Raw genomic sequence first — 26,176 nt, 5'->3', positions numbered from 1 at the left:
GGTGTTGTCAATCAAAGTCAGTGGGTTGGGCCTCCTGTTTGATCCTCTACGATCAATTAGTTTTCCTAGACAGGGTCATGACCATTGTTAGTCGGCAGGTGGCAGCAGAAGGAACGATGGCGGACTTCGACTGTATTTCTGCAGCTCTGCTGACTGTAGCAGCTGATCAAATAGCTCATGATTACTTATCACGAGATGATATTTTGACTGTTCAGGAAGCTGACTTCGATGACAACATTTTTGAAAGTTTGAGAGCAACTGAGCACCGGGTGCATATAGAATATGCACATGTATCGCCATCTTCCAAACTGTAACATAGCCTCATGCTGCAACCCTCTCTCCGGTGAAGGCCTTAGGACGTTATGACCCGATTCCAAACGATTTGCTACTTCTCGGAGTACTTCTGAAAGTGACTTATCTCCCGCAGCCATTCTTTCACAAACCCGTGATTGCCACGGCTCCTCATCAGCCCCTAAACTCTCCACGCGTGAATTGATACTGCAAGTTCTGCTATTCATGTCTGTATAACAGACTCAGCCAATCACGTAACTGGCTCCGCCTCATGTGATTTGATTGACAAGGTCATTCGGCTGTAAAACGCCATTATGTGATAGAAAGGCCCTTGTGGAAAAGGACATCATGAAATATAAACTGACTTTGTAAAAAAACAACAACGTTCTTATCTTATAAAACCTTGGAAAATGAATTAAATGTAATTTTTATTAAAAAGTATGACGTTGTTAAAATAATCATTATGAAATATTTAATCAAAATAAAATATTTGTTACATATTAAAGAATAGCATGAACACTTTTCATAACAATACTAACACATTTTACAATTTAATGGCCACATTGCCTGTTATTTATCCAAAGAATATTTTTTTTCTAATTGACGTTTTTATTTATTGAATTTTGACACTTTCGGGCTTCCATAGGAATGATGCATACAAAGTGTGACTGAATGTGCTGTATGAGCTACTGGTGAAAGAGGGATTAGTAACCTTTGATTTTTTGGGGGTATGCTTTTGTATTCAACTCATCTCTTCGATGTTTTGTTTTCAGCGATGAACACTCAGCAATGAAACCAATCTGAAATTTTTTAGTCCGCTTGGGGAAAACACGTGAAATACTTAAGCAAATGTATGGAGATACATAACACGATGTCACAAACATATGTTTTTGGTTTAAAGAGTGGTGCAAAAAAAAAAAAAAGACAAAACAAAACATAAAAAAGATGAGTTGTATACAAAATCATGTAATAAAAAAATGTAAAGGTTGCATAAAGGTGAAATTATACACTGCCAAGATATGTTAGATGATTACACATTTTTGCTATAATCCCTCTTTTGCACATACAGCTCATCCAGCACACCCAGTCTCTTTAGTTTTCAGACACACCTTGTACATTTTATCCATCCAGTTTCTACCTGCAGAAATTTGACAGAAACATTGGCCCATTTGTTATGGTCTTTTCCATACATCCCACATAATTCATGCAAAAATGTGAATTTAGGAATTTATAGCCCAATATTTGAAATAAAAAATTGTGAGTGGACAGTCTTATCATATTCAACAATAAAAATTAACAAAAGTTCTTCTAATGTAAAGAAAAGTGGGGATAAATGCGATCTAAAGAATGGCAGCACTTAAAGGCTAACTCAACAGGAAATCAGAATCTTGCTCCTCCCCTCACTAAGGCCCCCCACACGAAAGCCAGTTTCAATGTATCCTCACAAGTTTCTTACCACTTAGGCCATTCGGCCACACGATGGCGCAGTTGCGGAGGTTGAAACCAATCACTTTTGAAACCGGGCTCCAGAGTGGAAAGATTCGTACGCATTTGTCTTAACACCATAGGCAGGATACTCCTCCAGCGATGACGTAATGGTCGCAGCTCGATGACGCATTGTCGCAGATTGATGACTGCGCACAAACCGTTAATCTGTCAACAATGGCGGACAGTCGTGTCGTAGTCGTTTTGCGCAGCCTCCTTAGCTTGCTTATACAGCAAATTATTTTGCTTCTTTTTTCCCCACGTTCAACAAGCAGTGTTGCACTTGAATCACCTGCCATTGTCACTTTTCTTGTCTTTTTCATGTTTTGATACATGCAAAGCCATGTTTGTTCTGTAGATTGCAACAAGAATAGAAAAGTGTTAGTCTTATTTGCTGATTCTTCTACGCTTTCTTTTAACTCCCTTTGGCTGCGCTATAGCGCCACTCCAGACTTGGCATTAGTGATGGGACGAACAACACTGGCGCGCCAGCACTGTGCCGAGTGCGCAAGTGTGAAACCCCGTATCGGCGCGTGTATCGCTTCAATAAAAAATCACGTGACCGAAACAGGAAGTGTGTCGTTTGGATGTGCCGCACCAAATTGTATTTATAGGTAGACAAACTGTATCAACATGTTGCGTGTTTGTTGGATGGAGATTAAACTGTTTGCTGATGCTGTAAATTTACCTGTACCTGTTGGATTTTTGTTTGCTTCCACTCATGGATCGTTCTAGAAAATTTTCACAAGTCTGGAATCATTTTGATCAAAGAAAGTATCCACACCTTTATCAACTGGCACTTAAATATTTATGCACGCCATCTTCCTCTGTTCCCTGTGAACGAGTGTTCTCTAAGGCAGGGGAACTGGTGTCCAAGAGGAGACATCGCCTTGGAGCAATCACACTTCAAAAACTTTTGTTTTTCAATAAAAATGTATGACAGAATCAGTTTTTAGTGTGTTATTACATATGGTTTAAAATTTTTAACAAAATCCCATAAAGAAGTTAAACATTTGAACTTTTATTTATTTTATTTATATTAATATTTTATTACATACAAATTTGCTATATTTTACAAGCCAACTCATATGAGCATCTAATAAACAACTTAACTCAGCAAGCAAATGGACCAACTGAAATTATACAAAGATGGGATCATATTTTAAGTAAAAGACTAGCAAGTGAATAAATAAAATGTATTAAATTTATTTTATAAATATAAATTCATAAGCTAATATTAAGGTTTACAGCATGCACGATTTACCATCTTATTTTCATTTTGTTTATCTGCAATGATTTTAGATCTACAGCAGAGGTCACTATTGAGTGACCAACACAGTGTCAATGTGCCAATACACTCCTTGAGGTATCATCATCCCATCACTACTTGGCATACATCATTACAGCCATTAAACATCCAATCTTTAAGATTTAGTAATGACTGCATTAAGATATGCAAGGTGTAATGTAGGAAATGTTCAAATAAATTACGAAGGAGGCCAAACTGTATTTTGGGGAACAAATAATTCTCATTAGCCATCAGTTTGCAGTCACCTGGAACACTTAAGGCCATAGGTGGTAGAATCCGAGTTTTCCAAGTTCCCACTTTTGTGGAACGCAAGTTGCTAGACTCTGAAAGGCCTCAGGTATGACCAGGAAGCACTGCTCCCCCATAAAAACAAAGTAAAACCTAATACAGCATATATTAACACTTAGAAATGAATTCAAAGCAACCATCACAAAAAGTGCAACATTCATAACCCCTTTTAGTAAGAACTTGACACTTGAGGGGAAAGTCATTTCAAGAGATTTCCTAATTTCTACCGCGCAGTTTGAAAGTTCTAAATCAATTGCATGCACACAGACTTTAACAGTTTGCAGGTCACCAAATGGCAATGTCAGTCCAAAATAAAAAAAAAAGGTGTGAAAACCGAATGACAAGAAATGCAAACCGCCTCTCCCTTAAAACTGCAATGTTGCAACATAACTCCATGATAATTTTAACTAGCAGTTAAGAGTCACAGTGCTGAATCAGAAAAAAAAGAGACCTGCATTGGTTTTATTTTGAGTAAATGGCCTTCTAAAACAGGGTATCGCTTTCCAGACCAGACATCCCCCTGTACTAGGAACAACATCCCTTGCTGCAAGCTAAGTTTTCACTCTGGTCACGACTGCCCAACAAGAAGTCGGTCCACAAGCATTCTGTCGGGCCAGTCAAGCACCTTGGTATGTTTGATGTTATATTTTGTGAGTCCACCTTTCCCTGGTGCTCCAAGCATCACGCCAACAATCTTTGCCTTGATAACTAGAACGAAAAGACAAACAGAAAAGTGGCAAGCAGGCAGTTAGAGGATTTAGTGCTAAGAACTATAGAGAAGAACATATTACATTAAACTAAAATAAAAAAGGGGGGTGGAATACTAAAAGTGGAGTCCCGTTCAACTTACCAACAACATCGGTCTGGCAATACAACTGCTGGGGATGCATCGGGAAACAGCTACAGGTTTGTGCCCCCTTCCTCTTGGAGCCCCCACAAGCACAGCAGCACTCGGGGCAGCGCAAACGTCTTCCAGATCATCCTGAAATCTTCAAGGAAACAAAGTAAGAACCGCAGAAGAGTTTGGTAGCACAAACAGGATGCAGTTCCAAAAGAGGAGCTCTGTTCTGCTACAACAGGAAATTGGCTCTGCTTGAACTCATGTTGACGAGGGCATTTTTATAGCTGCAGACTCCGCCCACAATTAAGCGTCGCCTCTGCCCACACTGATTGATGATTACTTTCACCCGAGACTTCATCTCCAGCACAAATATATTTCCTGTAAAATGATATAGATTTTATCTAACAAGTTTCTATTTGCAGAAATGTGAGAAACATATCAATTGCAATTTTCGTGTTGAAGTAAAGAAACGTTTGGTCTGGTCCATGCACAAAACAGTTGGAATGTAAACAGGCTTGGGGAGTAACGGAATACATGTACCGCCTTTATGTAATCAGATTACAATTTTTTAAAAACTTTATTCTGTTACAGTTACAGGAAAAAAACATGTAATCAGATTACAGGTACATTTATTGATAATAAGGATTACAATTTCTACAATGAGAGAGAGTGCGAAAGAGAGTGAGGGCGAGAGAGGGAGAGAGAGACAGAAAGACAGACAGAGAGAGAGAGAGCGGGAGAGTGGGACCGTTGCTACATGTCGGGGAGGTGGGGACGAACGAACTGACTAGTCGTGTCCTCCACACGTGGGCAGTTTGAAAAAGCTTCACGGACGGGAGGACGAAATGGCGACCGGTATTCACTGGAACTTACTCGGAGCGAAAGTTTGAGCTAAGAGTCCAGAGGCATGATATGCGCTGTAGCTTCTTGCTAGCTAGCCCGCTAGCCTACAACAATAATGTTACACCTTCCAAACAAATCTTCCTTTCACCAATTCACTATTTAAACATCATACACTAGTAACGAATATTGCCCGTCACCGTCAATTTCCCCCTGGGTAATGTGTGTCCTCAACCCTGTGTTTTCTCAAACCAACCAAAGACAGTTCAAAAAGGAAACACTCTTTGAATTTCCCTCCAGCAGGGACTGAATTTTGTTTGCACAACACACAGGAAACCCATACCTCAGCGCCTACAGAGACCTAAAAGCCTGTTTAGCAAGCAAACTAGCGATAAGACTGCTTATCAGTCCCCAGACCATCTTTTCTGGTCTGGCCTATACACAGGAATTAGCCATGTGTTTTTTTCTTGGGAAACAATGGAAGGTGTATGGTACAACAGTGCCCTCCAACGGTTGCTATCGATTATCCTCAAGAATCCTGCCGCTCCTAATTAATCTGAAGTCTACATAATTCGGGACATACACGGACTCTATGTACTTGACTGACATCAAGTAACTCCTGTTGTTTATCTTTGTAAACAACCTGTATGTCTATCCCAAATGAATGATGTGTGTAATTTCTGTAGCCACCAAAGTTTAGCTACTTAGTAAGCTTAGCGGATTCAATGACTTTATGATCATGGTCATGTTTGAAATATGTTCAGAATGGCAAATGAAGCATCTGGTTTGTCAATTCTGATCCAAAATGATCAAATACTATCCCAAAAGCTTAGTCTGCTTCATGCGCACGGAGGGGGTGTGACTCCGCCCCTGTGGGCTTTGGCCTGACCCCCCTGCTGACACAGCTTTAAAACCAAGCGCACGAAGGAACTTCTCTCTCTTTTCCTGAACTCTCTTTCCCCTGAACTGCTCAAGGACTTTCCTCGCAACTCCTCCACCTCACGTCTGGCCCCCATGAACTTTTCCTGATCATCACGAGAAATGTGGTTGCTGAGGGGGGTGACCACACGGCTTCTTCCTTTGAGCCACAGCGCGCGTCACAAGCCGCGCATCAAGCAAGGACTCACAAAAACACTGCACGTCTCCAAAACGCACGTGTCTGTTCCAGCCGTGAGTCCGAGGCGCCCCCGCAGCGCTCACACAAGAACCTGCAGACCTCCAGGCCGTGCGTGCATCACCGGGCAGCATTTCAGCTGTACGGGCGCCAGCCAAGGATCGGCCGCTGCCTCCACGCCGCGCGTGCACCTGATCAGCAGCCGGAGACCTGCTGCAGCATTCCAGCATTCAACTGAGGATCGACGCTCGAGTCTCTCTCTCTCCCGTGCGACTGAACCAGTTTCGTGAGTTGCGCCTCCATTGCAATCTGATGATCATATACTACTGGTGCAACGCTTTTATTCAAACATAAAAAAAAGAATTGCCAGGTCAAACGCTTCCATCTTTATTCCCCATCTACCTTTTCCATCTACCTTCTTTTATCTTAGTTAGTTAGGTTGCGAGTTTTCTTTTTATCTTTGATTCACATTTTTATTCCGTTTCATTAATAGGTTAGGCTGTGACTGATATATGTGTGTTTACTAAATAAATTTGTCTAGAAATTCCATTTCTGCCGAATCATTTGTGTTTACTGAGTGGATTAGTAATTCTCTTATGAAAGCAAAGAACTCCATGATTAACTAAAGTAGCAACTTCAGATTATGAATACTTGCTAATAGGATTTTTATCGTTTATTTTGCTCCTACAAACAAACAAAGTCAATGTGGTGCCCCCGAGGTTGCTGAGGAAATTACAACTCCCCTCAGTACTGTCTAAATTTCTCATAAGCCATTACGGCAACCCAAATTATCGCTACATAGATAAAGGCAACTTTTATCACTATTCTGCGAGCATGGAGGTCTCAGAGAAAATGGGCGTGTTTAGTCCGCAGAGGCAGTGTGGGGGTGGGTCCTCAATTGATCACGTTACAGATTTAATACCCGCTCGTTTTCTCGGGTTGGGAGGGGCTGGTGCTTGGAGAGCAGAATGACCTAGAACTTCTCATAGAGGGGCGAATGGAGCAAAACACCCCTTCCGCGATGTTTTTGGCAAAGAATTTGCATTTTAACATGGCTGAAAGGTCCAAAAAGTTGTTACTGACCCTTTAAGATCAGAATTGGATTCCTTGGGTCAATGTACAGAAAGTGTCATACAGCAATTTAAGAGTAAAGGAAGCTGAGATATAACCTTTACTCTTTTCATTGTGGGCCATTTTGGATTGTATTCATACCAGCCACTCTGTGTGCATCCATGGATTTTTGAAAACCCAAGGCCAGGGGTGGGCAATCTCGGTCCTCGAGGGCCGGAGTCCTGCTGCATGTTTTGGATATATGATCAGCTTATCAGCAACCTCCGCGTAAGCCTGATAATGATCCTGTTGATTGGAATCAGCTGTGTTGGAGTAGGGAAACCTCCAAAACCTGCAGAACTCTGGCCCTCGAGGACCAAGTTTGCTTTGGGCCTATACCCAACATCCTGCCAGAAATCAAACTTTTCCAGAAGTTGACAATTTTCACGAAGTCCCTCCTAGCTCAAAACAGGTGAGCACTGACTAGTTACCTCAGCAACTGATGTCATTTTGTCAACAGTTAGGGGCAAAATAAACACCCTGATAGAGAAACAGGTGGATTTAGCTGCTCAAGTCATAGTCCACAAATGCAATATCAGAATGCCGGGTTAAGGCTAGTGGGGCACACTGAATATGAAAAAGTTTTGACTTCCCCTTTACCAAACTAGTACCCATATAAAGCCTTGAACAGTAATGAACCCATGCCAATCACAACATTTTGACCTCAAACCAAAATTGTGGGGAAACTATAAAAGCAGCCACTAGTTCAGGTTTGTCCAATCCTGGTACTCAAGTTCCAGGTGTTAGATATTTCAGTCCGACATACCCGATTCTAAAGATCAGGAGCTTGCTTTATATCAATCAGGTGTGTTTGAGGATGAAATGTCCTCAATTTTTAAGACTCCGGTCCAAGGAAGTTTGCACTAGTTTTAAAAGTAATCTTCACTGTAATGAGTTCAGCTCACATTGGTTGTACATGTGGCCATCATTGTTAAAAACTAAAACAGAAGTACATTAGAGGCAGCCAGGACTTAATGGTCAGAGAGAAAAGAACACACTGATTTTATGTACAAGTATTTTTATTTTGACTTAATGACCTTTTAAAGCTGGGTATCCTTTTTCAGACCCCCTGTACCAGGCACAATAGCCCTTGCTGTTCTTGATGCAAGCAAAGTTTTGGGCCTGGTCACGACGGCCCATCTTGACTGGTAGGAAGTCTGTCCACAAGCACTCTTTTGAGGTGGTCATGTGGCACGGAAAGGAGGAGCAGGATTTGATCTGTGGACATGATTTAAAAAAAAATAAAAAAAATAAAAAAATAAAAAAAAAAAAAAAAATTCACACACTTGACCGATGAAGCATTTAGTGTTTGTCCATGTGGGCAATATCCACTGGAATAAGGGGCTGCTAGAAAGCATATACAAACCAATTCCCAATGCTTTATTAAAAAATAGGGGGGGGGGGGATCCAGTTGTGTTCTTACCACGCAATCGCAGCCCTCCCTGTAGCGGTACAGAAGGTTCTTTTGCGCAACACTCACAGCATCCCACGGCTGATTGAAATCGCATGAGTGAACATGCAGTGAGTCGTCAGAGTGCAGCGTGCCTGTAATGGCAGAAAAAGGAAATGAGGCCACATGTCTTAAAATCTGTAATAAAAGCACATACAGTAAAATACATCCATCATTCAAGTCGCAGGGTGTGCTGAGGCCTAGCCGCGCCGCCTTATCAAATGTTAATAAGTCATCATTAGATGGACCATGTAATCGATAGTTTTCATATGGGGCGGGTCTTTCATACCCATGAGTAGATATTCAGTTCCCTTGGTCAGAGTGACTCCACATAATGCAGAATTGGGTGCAGTGTAGATGGCAACAAAAAGCTTCATGGTTTTAACACCCTTGAAAGTCTGAAAAAAAAGTTGGATTAATGTCCAATTTGCATTGTACATAAAAAAAAAAAAAAAATACATGAAAATATTACACGTCTCACCGTAATGTGTTTGATGTCATACTTTGTGGGTTGACCACCTTGTGTGCCAGGCATCACTCCAACAACCTTTGCCTTAATGACTAAAAAGACACAAATCAAAGACTCATTTTTAAATAATTCATTGCAGTTCTACAAAATTGTGAAAATTGAAATGGCATCCAAAACACATTTTAGTCAGTGGCAAGGTTCAACCACTAGTTTTGACAGCTCAGTGCTGTCAAATAAATGCTACAGACCCGCTCAAAAATTAGTAGAGAAGAAAATTTAAAAATACTAGAAGTCTTAATTTTGTAATTAATGGTGATAAAAAAGGACTAGAAATAGAAACACAAAAATAGGTAAACCATCTATTGATAAAATTAATACGGTTATAAATTTTAAGGTTTTTAATTTAAGTTAAAGTCAATCTAAAGACTGTGGGTGCGCATAGAACATAAAGACCTCCCCTTCAAAGTCATCCAAGTTGTTTTACCAGCCAATTTGTGACAAAGTATAATAGAAATTAGGGGTGTGGGGAAAAAAATAAAAATCTCCCAAGAATCGCGATTCCCATTTAGTACGATTCAGAATCTATTTTAAATGTCCCAAAATCAATTTTATACTGTCTTCCCTTTGTGTGTGCCTTTATTGGGAGCGCTGTTCATGTTGTACCTGATTTGGCCACTTAGGGGCACTGTGGTTCCACACAGTTAAGTTATAGCCACATTAGAGAGTAGAAGGAAAAAGTCACTATCAAGTTATTCCAATAAAAGTGCTTTTTTTTGCAACTTGGAGCCATTCTTTTGAGTGATAAAAGTGCCGCGAGTAGCGCACTAATTAGCATTAGCGAGTCAGACTGGAGCAGATCATTACAATTCCTTGAACATCTATAAATTGAAGCAAAAATCATCAATTAATTTTCTTAACCGCTTGAAGCAGAAAAAAAAAATCATTGTCAAGCAAATCATTTTGAATAAAAAAATAAAATAAAAACGCACAAAAAAAACAAACAAACAATCGGAATCATGTCATGAGACATTCAAAGACTCCCACCCCTAATAGAAACCCTTAATTGGAAAGTTTTTTTCATACAAACACATATGCTACTCACCCAAATGTACTCCGTAGCATATAAACCATAGCCATTTTCTACATACCAACATCTGCATTGCAATACAACTGCTGTGGATGCTTCGGGAGACAGCTACAGGCTTGCGCTGCTTCCTCCTGGAGCCCCCACAAGCACAGCAGCACCAGGGGCAGCACAAACTTCTTCCAGGTCATCCTGAAACCTTCAATGAAACAGTCAAAACAAATTAGAATGTTTTGGTTGCTTGTCGAGAGGCGAAGCTTTGTTTTGCCACAACAAGTTTACTCTAGTTGAGCTCAGGTAGACGAGGGTGTTTTTATAGCTGTAAACTCCGCCCACAATTAAGCGACAACACTACCACACACTGATTGATGACTGTTTTCACCTGAGACTTTCGTCACCAACAAAATCAAAGAGATGACCTAAAAAAAATGTTGCAAAGATTTTATCCTATTAGTTTCTACCTGTAGAATTAAGGTAAAGAAAAGTTGGCCCATTTGTTCTTATCTTGTCCATGCACAAAATAGCAAAATAACATTCATTAAACCATATTATTTAGGAAGAATGTGTGAATTTTTTTTTTCCTCTCAGATATTCTACAGTATATTTATGGATCCCAAATTCTGCATAAATGATACATAAAGTGTATGTATCATTTCTGATGTATATATTTTTTGCTTTTAATTTCGTTAATTACAGCTGAAAGCAGTCATCAATCAATGTGTGCATGTGACGATTTTGCTTAACTGTGGGCGGAGTCTGCAGCTATAAGAAAAAGGCTCCCGTCCACATGAACTCAAGCTGAGTGAACCTCCTGTTGTGACAGAGTGTGGTGCGTTTGACGGTGCGTCATTGAAGGTTTTCAAGATGAGCTGGAAGAAGTTTGTGGTGCCCCTTGTGCTCCTCTGCTTGTGGGGGCTTCAGGAGGAAAGCGCACAAGCCTGTACCTGTTTACCACTGCATCCGCAGCAGTTTTATTGCCAGACAGATGTTGTTGGTAAGTTAAACAAGAGTCCACTTGCAGTCATTTAAAAAAAAAAAAAAAGAAAGAAGGTATAAGGCAGTCTGCAAATTCCAATCGATGGTGAATTATTTTGTCCATGGGAATTTTTTTCTCATCCCTTTGCTCCCCGAGCCACCAGTTCTGTGGTCCTGCTACTTTATCACAAGATGGCTTTAAACAGGCCTTTTATTAACTAGACTTTAAACCTAGCCAGTTAAGTAGGGAATTGCAGGTGTTGCTAATAGCATTAGGGCAGTGTGAAGTTGCTTAAAACAGTAGTCTTAACATTATGTGTATTTTAAAGAATATCTATATATTATATATATATATCCTGTATATATTTTTATGTTTTTATATTATCAACTGTCGTTTAGAGGCGCCGCTCAACTTTCTCTAATGTTTTGTATTTTTCCATGACATGTGAAAACAGAAACTTAACCATGTTTTGTATGAAACGAAACTGAAACTTAACTGTAAAAAAAGCGACGAGGTGGCCGGGGGAGGAGAGAGAGTCGGACGGAGCCGAGCGTGAGTTAAGGTCTCGCGTCTCCTCTCCTCTCCCAGCCGCGGTTGCAATAAAACAAAGCAACAGCTTCTGCCTCCGTTTTTCCTTTGTGCACGGTCGGTAACTAAGGGGATCTGTAATATCAGACCCAACATTAACTCATCTAAATTTAAAAATTTCACAGTTGCTCTTTGGCGATTTATACTTTGTAATCCCCATTCCTCAGATGCTCTTGAGAGACACACCAACCTTCGATAGCTCAGTTGATAGAGCGGAGGACTGTAGAAGTTCTCGGTTGAAATCCTTAGGTTGTTGGTTAAAATCCGGATTGAAGGAGTTTTTTGAGAAATCCCAATCTTATTCAATTATAGGAAATAAAAAGATTTGTGGCCAATTCATTCCTCGGATGTTCTTGCGAACACACAGCAACCTTCGATAGCTCAGTTGGTAGTGCGGAGGACTGTAGAATTTCTCGGTTGAAATCCTTAGGTCGCTTGTTCAACTCCGGCTCGAAGGAGTTTTTGGAGAATTTCCAATCTTAATCAATAATAGGAAATGAAAAGATTTGTGGCTAATTCATTCCTCAGATGTTCTTGAGAAGACACAGCAACTTTCAATAGCTCAGTTGGTACAGCGGAGGACTGTAGAAGGTTTCTGTTGAAATCCTTAGGGCGCTGGTTCAAATCCGGCTCAAAGGTGTTTTTGGAGAATTCCCAATCTTAATCAATTATAGGAAATAAAAAGATTTGTGGCTAATTCATTCCTCAGATGTTCTTGAGAAGACACAGCAACTTTCAATAGCTCAGTTGGTAGAGCGGAGGACTGTAGAAGTTCTCGGTTGAAATCCTAAAGTTGCTGTTTGGAATCCAGCTCAAAGGAGTTTTTGGAGAATTCCCAATCTTAATCAATAATAGAACATTTGATAGCTCAGTTGGAGGACTGTAGAAGGTCTCGCTTGAAATCCTTAGGTCGTTGGTTAAAATCCGGATTGAAGGAGTTTTGGAGAAATCCCAATCTTATTCAATTATAGGAAATAAAAAGATTTGTGGCCAATTCATTCCTCGGATGTTCTTGAGAAGACACAGCAACCTTCGATAGCTCAGTTGGTAGAGCGGAGGACTGTAGAATTGCTTGGTTGAAATCCTTAGGTCGCTGGTTCAACTCCGGCTCGAAGGAGTTTTTGGAGAATTCCCAATCTTAATTACAAATAGGAAATAAAAATACATTTCTCTAACTCATCTAAATATACAAATTTAAAAATGTCACAGTTTTGTCTTTGGCGATTTATACTCTGTTATCCCCATTCTGCAGATTTTCTTGAGAAGATGCAGCAACCTTCGATAGCTCAGTTGGTAGAGCGGAGGACTGTAGAATTTCTTGGTTGAAATCCTTAGGTCGCTGGTTCAACTCCCGCTTGTAGGAGTTTTTGGAGAATTTCCAATCTTAATCAATAATAGGAAATGAAAAGATTTGTGGCTAATTCATTCCTCGGATGTTCTTGAGAAAGCAAAGCTACCTTCGATAGCTCAGTTGGTACAGCGGAGGACTGTAGAAGGTTTCTGTTGAAATCCTTAGGTAGATGGTTCAAATCTCTCTCGAAGGACTTTTTGGAGAAATCCCAATCTTAATCACAAACAGGAAATAAAAATACATTCATCTAACTCATCTAAATATACAAATTTAAAAATGTCACAGTTGCTCCCTGGCGATTTATACTTTGTAATTCCAATTCCTCAGATGTTCTTGAGTAAAGATTGCAACCTTCGATAACTCAGTTGGTAAAGCGGAGGACTGTGGAAGGTCTAGGTTGAAAGCATTAGGTCGCTGGTTCAAATCCGGCTCGAAGGAGTTTTTGGAGAATTCCCAATCTTAATTAATAATATAAATGAAAAGATTTATGGCTATTTAATTCCTCAGATGTTCTTGAAAAGACACAGCAACCTTCGATAGCTCAGTTGGTAGAGCGGAGGACTGTAGAATTTCGCGGTTGAAATCCTTAGGTCGCTGGTTTAACTCCGGCTTAAAGGAGTTTTTGGAGAATTCCCAATCTTAATTACAAATAGGAAATAAAAATACATTTCTCTAACTCATCTAAATATACAAATTTAAAAATGTCACAGTTTCGTCTTTGGCGATTTATGCTCTGTTATCCCCATTCTACAGATTTTCTTGAGAACATGCAGCAACCTTCGATAGCTCAGTTGGTAGAGCGGAGGACTGTAGAAGGTTTCTGTTGAAATCCTTAGGTCGCTGGTTCAAATCCGGCTTGAAGGAGTTTTTGGAGAAATCTTTATCATAAATAGGAAATAAAAATACATTTCTTTAACTCATCTAAATTTAAAAATTTCACAGTTGCTCTTTGGCGATTTATACTTTGTAATCCCCATTCCTCAGATGCTCTTGAGAAGACACACCAACCTTCGATAGCTCAGTTGATAGAGAGGAGGACTGTAGAAGGTCTTGGTTGAAATCCTAAGGTTGCTGGTTCCATTCTGGCTCAAAGGAGTTTTTGGAGAATCCCCAATCTTAAACAATAATAGGAAAATAAAAGATTTGTGGCTAATTCATTCCTCGGATGTTCTTGAGAAGACACAGCAACCTTCGATAGCTCAGTTGATAGAGAGGAGGACTGTAGAAGGTCTTGGTTGAAATCCTAAGGTTGCTGGTTCCATTCCGGCTCAAAGGAGTTTTTGGAGAATCCCCAATCTTAAACAATAATATGAAATGAAAAGATTTGTGGCTAATTCATTCCTCGGATGTTCTTGAGAAGGCAAAGCAACCTTTTATAGCTCAGTTGGTACAGCGGAGGACAGTAGAAGGTTTCCGTTGAAATCCTTAGGTCGCTGGTTCAAATCCATCTTGAAGGAGTTTTTGGAGAAATCCCAATCTAAATCACAAATAGGAAATAAAAATACATTTCTCTAACTCATCTAAATATACAAATTTAAAAATGTCACAGTTCCTCCCTGGCGATTGATACTTTATTTCAATTCCTCAGATGTTCTTGAGTAAAGATTGCAACCTTCGATAACTCAGTTGGTAAAGCGGAGTACTGTAGAAGGTTACTGTTGAAATCCTTAGGTCGCTGGTTCAAATCCATCTTGAAGCAGTTTTTGGAGAATTCCCAATCTTAATCCACAATAGGTAATAAAAAGATTTGTGGCTAATTCATTCCTTGGATGTTCTTGAGAAGACACATCAACCTTTGATAGCTCAGTTGGTAGAGCAGAGGACTGTAGAATTTCTCAGTTGAAATCCTTAGGTCGCTGGTTCAAATCCATCTTGAAGCAGTTTTTGGAGTAATCCCAATCTTGATCAATAATAGGAAAATAAAAGATTTGTGGCTAATTCATTCCTCGGATGTTTTTGAGAAGACACAGCAACCTTCGATAGCTCACTTGGTAGCGCGGAGGACTATGGAAGGTTGCTGTTCAAATCCTTAGGTCGCTCGTTGGAAGGAGTTTTTGGAGAATTGCCAATCTTAATCACAAATAGGAAATAAAAATACATTTCTCTAACTCATGTAGGCCATGGACAAAAGCAAGCAATGACCGAGGAAATGTACAATGTCAGTTCGCAAGTTGAGAGGCGAGTTTCATGTTCCAGTTTCTGAACGCACAAGAATTCAACAAAATGCCTTGGTGCGTCTCTGGAGAAATCAAGGGGTCTATTCTCTCAGTGAGGATGGGCAGACACTGCTGTGTGCCGGCAAGCCAGTCATGCTACAATCTAATGTTGATTGTGTTGTTAAAAAGGGTCTAGATGATACTAAGGGTTCTGGAGCAAGACAATGCATCACATTGGCATAAGTGAAAGAATGGTGCAGGAAATCTTGAACAGAACTGAGTGGTACCAACTTCAAAATGCAAAGTTTCTAAATAAGCCCCCTTTGATGACCATTCAAGCCAAAGAAGTGCAAGATCAACACCAAATTGACCTATTGGACATGGGAAAAATGAAAATTAGTTATGGTCAGGCCTTATACCGTTACATTCTTACAGTGATAGATGTGTTCAGTCGTTACATGTGGCTGAAACCATTGAAAAGAAAAAGTAGTGTTGAAATTGTCAAACACCTTAACAAGATTTATCGTGAACATGGACCACCCAAAGTGTTACAACATGACAAAGGGACTGAGTTTAAAGGGGAAGTGAAAATTCTAATGACATCTCTGCAAGTGAAAATAATTGAAAGTTCAGCATATCATCCACAAAGCCAAGGAAAGGTTGAGAGGACACATAGGTGGCTAAGAAAGAAGATCATGTATGATCTGGTGAAATTTCAACGGAACGGAGTTAACTGGGTCAAGCACCTACCTGTATATTCAAGAGTGCTCAATGAGGATCTTAAAGAAGTTTTAGGCTGGAGGTCTCCATTTGAAGTATACTATGGAAGAAAAAGCAACAGCATAAGGCATCCTTTATGCGGTTCTCCATCTGCTGTTCGTAAGGAGTATGTGAGGAATCAACATTCAACTTTACCATCCTTGAGACATCAAGAAAAATTTGACACTAAACGAAAAAGGGTGAGAAGAATGGCATGGAAGGCCTCTGAGCACTGTGCTAAACTAATGATCAAGCGTGCATTCAAACAAAACCTATCACAACACTACAATGTTAAGGACGCTGTTTTGGTCAGAATGAGGGATGGTGCCCATCGAGTCTCCAAAAAGTATCACATAAGGCGTGGTACAATTGTGAAAAAAAAAAATCGAAAGCTCTCAAAATACAAAGTGAGTTTTTGGGACCCAAAGACCCTCCGACAAACACAAAAATGGTTATTCGTGTCGGATATAACTAGTGCTACCCGGCTGCGAAAAAAGACACACTCTAAAAATTTCAAGACAGCACCATCAAGGAGAGGCCAAAATCCACTTTTGTTTCAGTACACACACACAGACAGACTAGAGGAATTTATGTCCATGGAGTTAAGCCATTCGCTATGACCCTGACCCAGATGGAAATTGTCAGTTTGCAGCCATGGCTGACCAGCTATCCACCCTTGGAATATTTAGATCACCAGAAAGCTTAAGAGATGAAATTGTCCAAGACCTCAGGAATTATCCATACAATGGAAATGAAACAGTCTTGTTCAACTTTGTCGAGGGCAATGACTGGGATGGATATTTGGAAAGAATGGCCCGAACTGGAACCTATGGTGACCACATTACATTGCAAAGAGCATCTGAAATTTTCCAGGTCCAGTTTCTTGTAATTTCCTCTCTGGGAATCAATGCCTCAACTATTGTGTCAGAGTCAAACATATATTGTCACAACAATCCAGTGCTAGTACATGGTCATGTGGCAGAGGGGCATGGAGAACATTATCTGAGTTTGGAGGGACCAGTCACACCATTTATAGAGCATGTTTTGGATGCTCAAGTAGGACAGTTATATGAAAACACACTTTCACCACTGCAGCCTGCCTCACCAGATGAGTCTGACCCACCAGATGAGTCTGACCCACCTATCCAGCCTGACTCACCAGATGAGTCTGACCCACCAATCGAGCCTGACTCACTAGATGAGTGTGACCCACCTATCCAGCCTGATGAGCCTGTTCTGACTACACCCCCTGTTCAGCCTGTCCTACCAACTGAAATGTTTCAGTCTATTATCAAAATGACCCTTGAGGATGAATAGTGTACTGATAGTAATTGCTAAGTACTGCTACTAGGCTAATACAGTGATACTAATAATAGGCCTAACTTTTACAAATACTTTAAAGTAAAATAAAATACAATTAACAAACAAATAAAAAATTATTTATAATTGTTATTACATAATGCACCATGTTATTACATTTTGTAGAGAATAAAAAAGTTGCAAGTGCATTTTGTAATAATCTTCTCAAAATTTAATAACTTATTACATAATGCGGCAAAATTTATTACAAAATACATTGGGCAGTTTATTACAAAATGCAGCAGTTTATTACAAAAATAAATGAAAAAGTTATTACATTTTGGACGTTTATTACAAAATGCACCGTTATTACAAAATGCGTCTCAACAAGGTCTCAGCTGAAGTCCTTAGGTTGCTGGTTCGACTCCGGCTCGAATGAGTATTTGGACAATTCATAATCTTAATCGAAAATAAAAAAAATGTTTTGCTAATTCATCTCAATACACCCAATTTGAAAATGCCACAATTCCTCCTTGCTGCACAAAGCCTTTCCATAAAATTTCTTCTCTACAACGGTGTCATGTCTTAATTCCTGTTTTATTTTTCAAGACATGGCAACATTTGTAAGTTCAGTTTGTAGAGCGGAGGACTGTAGAGTGTGATCCCAATTCCTCAGATGTTCTTGAGAAGTGAACTTTCAATAGCTCAGTTGGTAGAGCAGAGGACTGTAGAAGGTCTCAGCTGAAATCTGTAGGTTGCTGGTTTGACTCTGGCTCAAATGAGTTTTTGGAGAATTCCCAATCTTAATCACAAATAGGAAATAAAAATAATTGTGGCTAATTCATCTGAATATACCGAGTTCGAAAATGCCATAATTACTCCTTGTTCCATAAACTTTCTGATCTACATCCGAGTCATGTCCCAATTTCTTATTTATTTCTCAAGACATAGCAACCTTTGTAAGTTCAGTTGGTAGAGCGGAGGACTGTAGAGTGTCTTAACTGAAATTCTTAGGTCCCTGGTTCTAATAAGGTTCAAAGACATATTTGGAGAATTCCCAAACTTATTGCACCTGGCATCACGCCAACAACCTTGGCCTTGATAACTACAAAGTGAAATTGCATATCTTAGGAAGTCTTACAATTAAAATGATGTAAAGGTCAGATTTTTTTTTTTAGAATTTGGTCACAGGGTAAATTTCAAGAGTTTCACTATATTGAAAACACCAGTTTAATGCTAAATTAACACTAAAGGCCTGTTTACCTGTGGAAGCGGGGTTAAATGGGAAGCCCTTTATTATTAAATGAGAATCTCTGTCATATGCTTAAGTTATCAAAGCACACTCGTCCAATTATTTACAGTAATATACTATATAGCATTTGCACCCAGGAACAGATACAATAAATAATAACAGAAGTGGAGTCCTATTCTACTTACCGACCACATCCGTTTGGCAATACACCTGCTGCGGATGCATCGGGAAACAGCTACAGCCTGTAGCCTACAGGCATGTGCTCCTTCCTCCTGGAGCCCCCACAAGCACAGCAGCACCAGGGGCAGCACAAACATCTTCCAGCTCATCCCGAAACAAACTCAAAACCGGTTGTTGTACCAGATAAGGAGCTCTGTTGTATCACACCAGCAGGATCACTCTGCATGAGTTAATGTTGATGAGGGCCTTTTTATACCTGCAAATTCCGCCCACAATTAAGTGATGCCACTTGTGATTGAGTGATTTCACCTGAGACTTTCATTATCAACAGAATGAGAAAGTTTTCCAATGAAATCATACTAAAATTTTATCCAACCAGTTTCTACCTGCAGAAATTTGATGAAAATATTATATAATTGCATTTTTGGGGGGAAGAATATGTTTAGCGTGGCAACTAACAGCTATATTAATAATTGATTTATCCGTCAATTATTTTGTTTATTCATCGATGAATGGCAAAAAAAGAAGAAGTAGAAATTAGGAGAAAAACAAACAAAAATATAAATGTTGGCTTTTATTTTGTAAAAAAAAAAAATGTTGTAGGACCTACCTATTTTTTCCAAAATAAAAGCCAAAATTAATATTTATGTGTCCTTGATGCTTCATTCATGAGTGGCCCCTTTGAGTACTTCACACTATTAATATATGCACATGCGCTTTGTGAATCGCATGCGTTTCATATATTGCTGACATCACGTAACACAGGGGTGTCAAACATACGGCCCGCGGGTTGGATTAGGCCTGCAAAGGGGTTTAATCCGGCCCGCGAGACGATTATGTAAAGCAAAAACAAAAAAATTGTAATTTCAATCGTTCTGGATTCCATTATTTTACACACAACCACCAAGTTATGGTTAGTTTATCATAGACCAACATAAACGTGTTAATTATGACACAAATTCAATTACTGGTAACACAAATACATATGAAGGATTAATGTCCTTATAACTTCATTATCTGTGCCACAAGATATATTCTGGGAACAATATATATCCAAAACAGGTAGATTTAACACGTCCAAAACTCATACAGGCAAAGTGTTGCCGCGTTCCATTTGCGTTTGTGTTATTTTTTGGAACAATTTGATTACAATTGAGCTCCGTAATTTAGGGCTGGCCCACAAATAGCGAAAATCTGCGTATAATTGTTGGAAATCGTTTTTAAGTTATATACAATCATTTGACCAATCCGGCCCACTTGATAATATATATTTCACCATGCGGCCCCTGAGCTAATATGAGTTTGACACCCCTGCTGTACGTATAAACCGAACAGTTTGAAGTTGGAACGGTTTGGATTGGCCAAAACATTTCGATATTAGAAGAGAAAATTAAATAAAACTACATTTGGCTTTTAGTTTGAAAAAAATATTGAAGAAAAAAAAAATCTAAATCTTGGGCTTTTATTTTGAAAAAAAAAGTGGAGATATAAGCCCAACAGTTTAAAGTTTGAACTCTTTGTATTAGCCAAAAAATGTAGACATTAGAGAAAAAGTAAAATTGGGCTTTATAAAATTAATTCAACTTAATTTTTTTAAATTGGGACAAACAAAAACAATGGGTTTACCTTGCCTTAATAAATAACATTACTTCAAGGTGGAATGTTCAGGTTACACCAACTAAACATTTTAGTTGATCGAAGCCTAAATATCGACTGTGTCGGTTTACTCAAATATTTTTAAGTTTATCTAGTGTTTTTTTTTCTTTTCAGTGTAGCCTAGAGCAGGCATGATCACACTCGGTCCTCGAGGGTCGGAGTCCTGCAGGTTTCTCTTCTCCAACACAGCTGATATATGATCAGCTCATCAGCAAGCACTGCATAACCCTGATCCTGTTGATTGGAATCAGCTTATGTTGGAAAAGGGAAACCTCCAAAACCTCTGGCCTAGAGAGAAACTATTTCAAACTTAGGATACTACATAAATACAGATTGAATAATTTTAGAGATTTTCAATCCAATATACCTGGTTCCTATGAACTGGATCATTATCAGGTTTATGCAGAGCTGATCATATGACTCATGTGAGTCAAAGGGAAACATCCAATTCAAAAACCTGCAGGCCCGCAAGAACCCTAAATGACCTCCAGAAGGCAAGGGAGCTGAATGACTTTTATTTAAGATTAGAAACCCAGGACTTCTCCTCTGAATGTGGGGAGGTCCTGAGGTCCATTTCAGTGAATGAGCAGAACTCAAGGCTGGTGATTCATCCCCATGATGTCCAATCTGCTTTTAAGTCTGTCTGCACAAAAAAGGCCTCAGGACCGGATGGGATATCTGCCTTTCTGCTAAAATCCTGTGCAGAAGAGCTCACAGCGGCATGGCAGCCCATCTTCCAGAGATCTGTGGACTCACACTCCATTCCCAGTCTCTGGGAAAAATCAGTAATCATCCCGGTTCCTAAAAAACAATGTCCTGTGGTCAATAATGACTTCAGGCCTGTGGCTCTAACTTCCATTGTCATGAAGTGTTTCGAGAGGCTGATGGTGACCCTGCTCAGGGGGGAGGTGGATGCACACTTAGACTCCCTTCAGTTTGCCTACAAGCAGGGTCGCGGCACTGACGATGCTATCAACAGCATCACACATCTGGTCAGCAAACACCTAGACGGCCCTAAAGCTTATGCACGCGTGTTGTTTGTTGACTTTAGCTCAGCGTTCAACACAATGCAGCCGCACCTGCTTTTGGGTAAACTGAAGGCGATGAATGTGAACCCGTACATCTCGAGGTGGTATCACTCCTTCCTGACACAGCAAGTCAGGGTCAATAGCTCCCTCTCGGAACCCAGATTGATAAGCACAGGCGCCCCACAGGGCTGCGTCAGCTCCCCGGTCCTCTTCACGTTGTACACAAATGATTGTGTGACATCACACCCAGAGAACTTTATTAAGTTCTCTGATGACACAGCTATCGTCAGCTTGCTGCAGGCCGGCGGTAGCCCACTGGACTATTTCTCAGAAATAGAGAAATTTGTCCAGTGGTGTGACCAGAATCATCTTGTGCTCAATGTGGGGAAGACAGAGGAGGTGATATGTGATCCAAAAACTGTTGGTGACCACAGGCCAGTCATTAAAAGCAATCACATCAGCCAGGTGGGTTCATACAGGTATCTGGGGGTCCACAAGACAACACACTCAGCTGGAGGGTACATGTTGGAAGTCTCTGCTCCAAACTCCAACAGCATCTCTATTTCCTACGCAGACTTAGGTTCTATGGAGTGGAGCAGAGGATCATGCTGTTGTTCTACCGGGCTGCATTGGAAAGCATCAGATACGGCATTGCGGCCTGGTACGCCAACCTGACTGTGCAGTCAAGGTCACAGATTGCCGGTCTGTTGCGGACTGCCATGAAGATCATGGGGGTCAGGAATCATCCTTCCCTACAGATGCTCTATGAGCGGTCCGTCACCAGACTGGCACAGAAAATTGTTACCGACCCGACTCACATTCTGCATCATTAGTTCCAGCTACTGCCTTCCGGCAGGAGATTCAGGGCCCCCAGAACCAGGCTGAACCGCTACAAGAACTCATTCCTGCCGACATCCATCTAACTGCTTAACAACCGACATTAACTCACATGCATGGTGAAATGCTGTGCGTGTGGAATATATGCAGCCGTGCTGTACATACTCATATATATAAATAGGAGTGTGTGCAATCCTCATGTATGTACTTCTCTACACATGCATACTTCTGTAAAGACTTCTACTTATTGCGGCACTTCTTATTTAACTTTAATTTTTATCTCTATTCTGTTGTTTTCTCTGTACAGTAAACTGCAGCTGGACGGAGTCGAGGAAAAAGTTCCCCACTGTGAAAATAAAAGTATATCGTATCGTAAGAACCAAGTTTGCACATTACTATTAGAGACGCTGTAGGGTCCCAGGTATGACCAGGGAGCACACGAGTGATTTTAAGACAAAATGGTCAGCTTAAAATTTGACGAGTAACTAAATCACAAATATTCCAATTACCTCCACGCACACCCCACCCCCTTTAAAAATAAATAAGACACTCAGCCTTTGCCTAATGAATCAACACAAGACCTGCACTGGTTTCATTTGATTTATTTTGTGTTAATAGCCTTTCAAAACTGGGTATTCTTTACAGACCCCCTGCACCAGGCACAACATCCATTGCTGCTCTTGATGCAAGCAAAGTTTTGGGCCTGCTCGCCAACACCCATCTTCTCCGGCAGGAAGTCTGTCCACAAGCACTCACTTGGGCCGGTCATGCAGCACGGGAAGGAGAAGCAGGACTTGATCTGTGGGTGACCAAGGACAGGGATTTAAGCAACACACACCACATGACTACTATAGCACGCCAATAAATGATAAAACAGTTGGCACTTGTCCATGTGTTTATAGTGGGCAACATCTACCAATATGAGGGGCCTCTAACAGCATAAACAAAGTAGAGGCTAAAAACCAGTTGTGTTACCGTGCAATCGCAACCCTCTGCATAGCGGGACAAAAGACTCTTCTGAATAGTGCTCAAGGCATCCCATGGCTCATAGAAGTCACACAGGGAGACATGCAGTGTGCCATCAGACTGCAGTCTGCCTGTAATTTAAGAGGACGGTAGTAAGGAGACAGGAAAAACCTCAGTTCAAGTAAAATCAAAAGCCTAGAACTGTCAAGCATTCAAAGGCTGACATTTCAGCATTAATAGTGTGAGTTGACATATGGGAGAAAGTTGAGCAAGCTTTATATACCCATGAGTAGATATTCAGCACCCTTGGCCAGAGTGACTCCACATGCTGCAGAGTTGGGTCCAGTGTAGATGGCAGGAAAAAGCTTTTTTACTCCCTTGAAGGTCTGAAAAACAAAAACAAAGAGTCAGGTCCAACACACATACATGAAGATGCATTTATGTCCAAAGTATCTCACCGTCAAGTGTTGGATGTCATACTTGGTGGGTCGACCTTTACCTTGTGCGCCAGGCATCACTCCGAGAATCTTGGCCCTGATGACTAAAAAGACACGTTTTCAAAAAGATATTAAAACCCAGAGGGGTATCTAGGTTGGAGGATTTGGGGGCAAGACAGAAGCACAGAACCAAACGAAGAGCTTCTCTTTAACTCATTCACTGCCATTGACGGCTATAGACTTTAAAAAAATTATTTGAGCTATTTCTATTAGTTCAACATTGTTTCCCCCATTTTTGTTAATAAGAGTATGAAAACTTAGAAAAAAAGACTGTTCATTTAGACCAGATATAAAATGTGTGATTAATATTGAGTCAACTGTGCAACAATGCCATGCAATAAATTATGAAAAATGTAATCGCCTGCCACCCCTAATTTTTTTTAGAATCTTTTCTTCTTTTTAAAAAAATAGAAGAAAAAGGAAAAATTAGGGGCGTCAGGCGATTCAATTTTTTAATCATAATTAATCGCATGACTTCACTGGTTAACTCTACGATTAATCACAAATTTTATATCTGTTCTAAATGTACAATAAAAAAAAAATATAGGTTTCCATACTCTTGATAACAAAAACAGGAAAATTGGTAAACTAATAGAAATAGTTCAAATGCATTTTTTGACATCTCCGTCAATGGTAATGAATAAGTTAATAGCATGGTTTTAATTAAAAAAATAATTATCTTTGTTACAACGTCCACAAGTAGCAATGTTCTTAAATATTCAACCAACTGCAAGATTTAAAAAGATACAAATAAGACTAGACAATCAAACAGTACAGCACTCATTGAGAGCACCTGCTTCCCTTTGACATACAAGCAAGTTGCTAGCTTTAAGCCTAGCCTGTTAAATTTAAAAAGGAATCTTCACTTAGATTAGAATTTATTCTACCCCCTATTCTAAAAATTTAAAAAAAAAATAAAAAATTATATGATCAATTTGAGTATGTTCAACTCACCAACAACATCTGTTTGGCAATACAACTGCTGCGGATGAATCGGGAAACAGCTACAGGCTTGTGCTCCTTCCTCTTGGAGCCCCCACAAGCACAACAGCACCACGGGCAGCACAAACGTCTTCCAGATCATCCTTCAAGGGACCACAGTAAGCACAAGAAAAAGCATCTGCAGTTCCACAACCAACTCAAGCACTGTTCTGTCACAAGAGGAGGTTTACTCTGCTTGAGTTGCGGTTGACAAAGGCTTTATAGCTGCAGACTCCACCCACAATTAAGGACCACGTGACACGCGCACACACTGATTAATAACTGCTTTCACCTGACACTTTTATAACCAACAAAGTTAAAGAAATTTCTTGTGAAACGATACATAGATTTTATCCAACACGTTTCATCCATCCATCTGCTTATCCGAAGTCGGGTCTCAGTTTTAACAAGATTCAACATGCAGAAATTTGACAGAAATGTGAAGTTTTTGTGTTGAGGACTTCACACACTAATTGATGACTGCTTTCACCTGTAACTTTCATCACCAACAACATTAAAGACATTTACTCTGAAATTATACATTTATATTATCCAACCAGTTTTGAGCTGCAGAAATTTGAGAAAAATATTAATTGCAGTTTTTGTGATGAGGTAAAGAAAGATTGGCCTATTTATTCTTGTCTTGTCCACACACAAAATCACTTGTAGTTTAAATTGCCAATAACTTAATAATAACTTTATATCTTTATGATCATGGTCATGTTTGAAATGTGTTCAGAATGATAAGTGAAGCATCTGGTTTGTCAATTCTGATCCAAAATGATCAAATACTAGTGATGTGCCCAACTGTGCCGAGGCGCCGATGCGTGTGCCGAGTAAACCGGAAAAAAAATCTGCAAAGCGCGCATCGAGGCATGTGTTGGTTACACGTTGGTTCAGAAGCCTCGGAACGCTTGTGGCCACGCCCGAAGCCTCGGAACGCGCGTTGCTACGTCCAAAGCGTCGCAAGACGGGCTTCCTACGTCATCGCCAACACATAGTTTCGCGGGTGATTCGACATAAAATGGCGCACCGAGACGACAATGAGCTCACAGGTGACACTGACACAACTCGCATCTTCAAACCTCAATTCAATCGGATTCGTTTTGCAATGTCCAGTCCACAACGAAAAAGAAGAGAACATCCCCTGTCTGGGATCATTTTGAGCAGATCTCTCCTAAAAAGGTACAAATTATAATAACCAGTGTGAATATATATTGTAAATTATTGTGACAACACAGTGTATCCCTCGTTTTAATGTCTTTCTTCTACTTAAAAGGTGAAGTGTAAACTTTGTTCTAAAGAACTTGAGTACCAAGAGAACACTCTTTAGCCCCAATAAACCACAAGAGGCTGAGAGGAGGCTCAC

At 40.1% G+C, this 26,176-nt stretch overlaps 2 protein-coding genes, 2 long non-coding RNA genes and 5 other non-coding genes across 9 annotated transcripts; 5 read left to right on the top strand and 4 right to left on the bottom strand.

The window, feature by feature from the left end:
• Positions 1-3,807: 3,807 nt before the first annotated feature.
• Positions 3,808-4,463, bottom strand: LOC144044283 (uncharacterized). The gene is made up of 2 exons (XR_013291221.1): positions 4,224-4,463; positions 3,808-4,081 (listed from the first exon to the last, which is right to left on the bottom strand). It is a non-coding gene; the product is annotated as an uncharacterized LOC144044283 (long non-coding RNA).
• Positions 4,464-8,279: 3,816 nt separating this feature from the next.
• LOC144044152 (metalloproteinase inhibitor 2-like) lies at positions 8,280-10,579 on the bottom strand. The gene is made up of 5 exons (XM_077558385.1): positions 10,346-10,579; positions 9,210-9,289; positions 9,018-9,126; positions 8,702-8,823; positions 8,280-8,496 (listed from the first exon to the last, which is right to left on the bottom strand). The coding sequence occupies exons 1-5, from the start codon at positions 10,470-10,472 to the stop codon at positions 8,308-8,310; spliced, it is 627 nt and encodes a 208-aa protein (XP_077414511.1). The 5' UTR covers positions 10,473-10,579; the 3' UTR covers positions 8,280-8,307.
• Positions 10,580-12,874: 2,295 nt separating this feature from the next.
• On the top strand, positions 12,875-12,962 carry trnay-gua (transfer RNA tyrosine (anticodon GUA)). Its single transcript is given in 2 exon segments — positions 12,875-12,911; positions 12,927-12,962. It is a non-coding gene; the product is annotated as a tRNA-Tyr (tRNA).
• A 158-nt stretch (positions 12,963-13,120) lies between these two features.
• trnay-gua (transfer RNA tyrosine (anticodon GUA)) lies at positions 13,121-13,208 on the top strand. Its single transcript is given in 2 exon segments — positions 13,121-13,157; positions 13,173-13,208. It is a non-coding gene; the product is annotated as a tRNA-Tyr (tRNA).
• Positions 13,209-13,726: 518 nt separating this feature from the next.
• On the top strand, positions 13,727-13,814 carry trnay-gua (transfer RNA tyrosine (anticodon GUA)). Its single transcript is given in 2 exon segments — positions 13,727-13,763; positions 13,779-13,814. It is a non-coding gene; the product is annotated as a tRNA-Tyr (tRNA).
• Positions 13,815-13,972: 158 nt separating this feature from the next.
• Positions 13,973-14,060, top strand: trnay-gua (transfer RNA tyrosine (anticodon GUA)). The gene is given in 2 exon segments: positions 13,973-14,009; positions 14,025-14,060. It is a non-coding gene; the product is annotated as a tRNA-Tyr (tRNA).
• Positions 14,061-14,988: 928 nt separating this feature from the next.
• Positions 14,989-15,076, top strand: trnay-gua (transfer RNA tyrosine (anticodon GUA)). Its single transcript is given in 2 exon segments — positions 14,989-15,025; positions 15,041-15,076. It is a non-coding gene; the product is annotated as a tRNA-Tyr (tRNA).
• A 2,912-nt stretch (positions 15,077-17,988) lies between these two features.
• LOC144044877 (uncharacterized) lies at positions 17,989-19,048 on the bottom strand. The gene is made up of 2 exons (XR_013291378.1): positions 18,848-19,048; positions 17,989-18,212 (listed from the first exon to the last, which is right to left on the bottom strand). It is a non-coding gene; the product is annotated as an uncharacterized LOC144044877 (long non-coding RNA).
• Positions 19,049-22,949: 3,901 nt separating this feature from the next.
• Positions 22,950-25,008, bottom strand: LOC144044874 (metalloproteinase inhibitor 2-like). Its single transcript, XM_077559566.1, has 5 exons — positions 24,781-25,008; positions 23,788-23,870; positions 23,613-23,715; positions 23,339-23,460; positions 22,950-23,162 (listed from the first exon to the last, which is right to left on the bottom strand). The coding sequence occupies exons 1-5, from the start codon at positions 24,908-24,910 to the stop codon at positions 22,986-22,988; spliced, it is 615 nt and encodes a 204-aa protein (XP_077415692.1). The 5' UTR covers positions 24,911-25,008; the 3' UTR covers positions 22,950-22,985.
• Positions 25,009-26,176: the final 1,168 nt, after the last annotated feature.

Source organism: Vanacampus margaritifer, chromosome 2 (genome assembly GCF_051991255.1).
Source record: "Vanacampus margaritifer isolate UIUO_Vmar chromosome 2, RoL_Vmar_1.0, whole genome shotgun sequence".
In the NCBI taxonomy this organism is placed as follows: domain Eukaryota; kingdom Metazoa; phylum Chordata; class Actinopteri; order Syngnathiformes; family Syngnathidae; genus Vanacampus; species Vanacampus margaritifer.
Note: the sequence above shows the minus strand (reverse complement) of the source record. Positions and strands in the feature narration are given on the sequence as shown.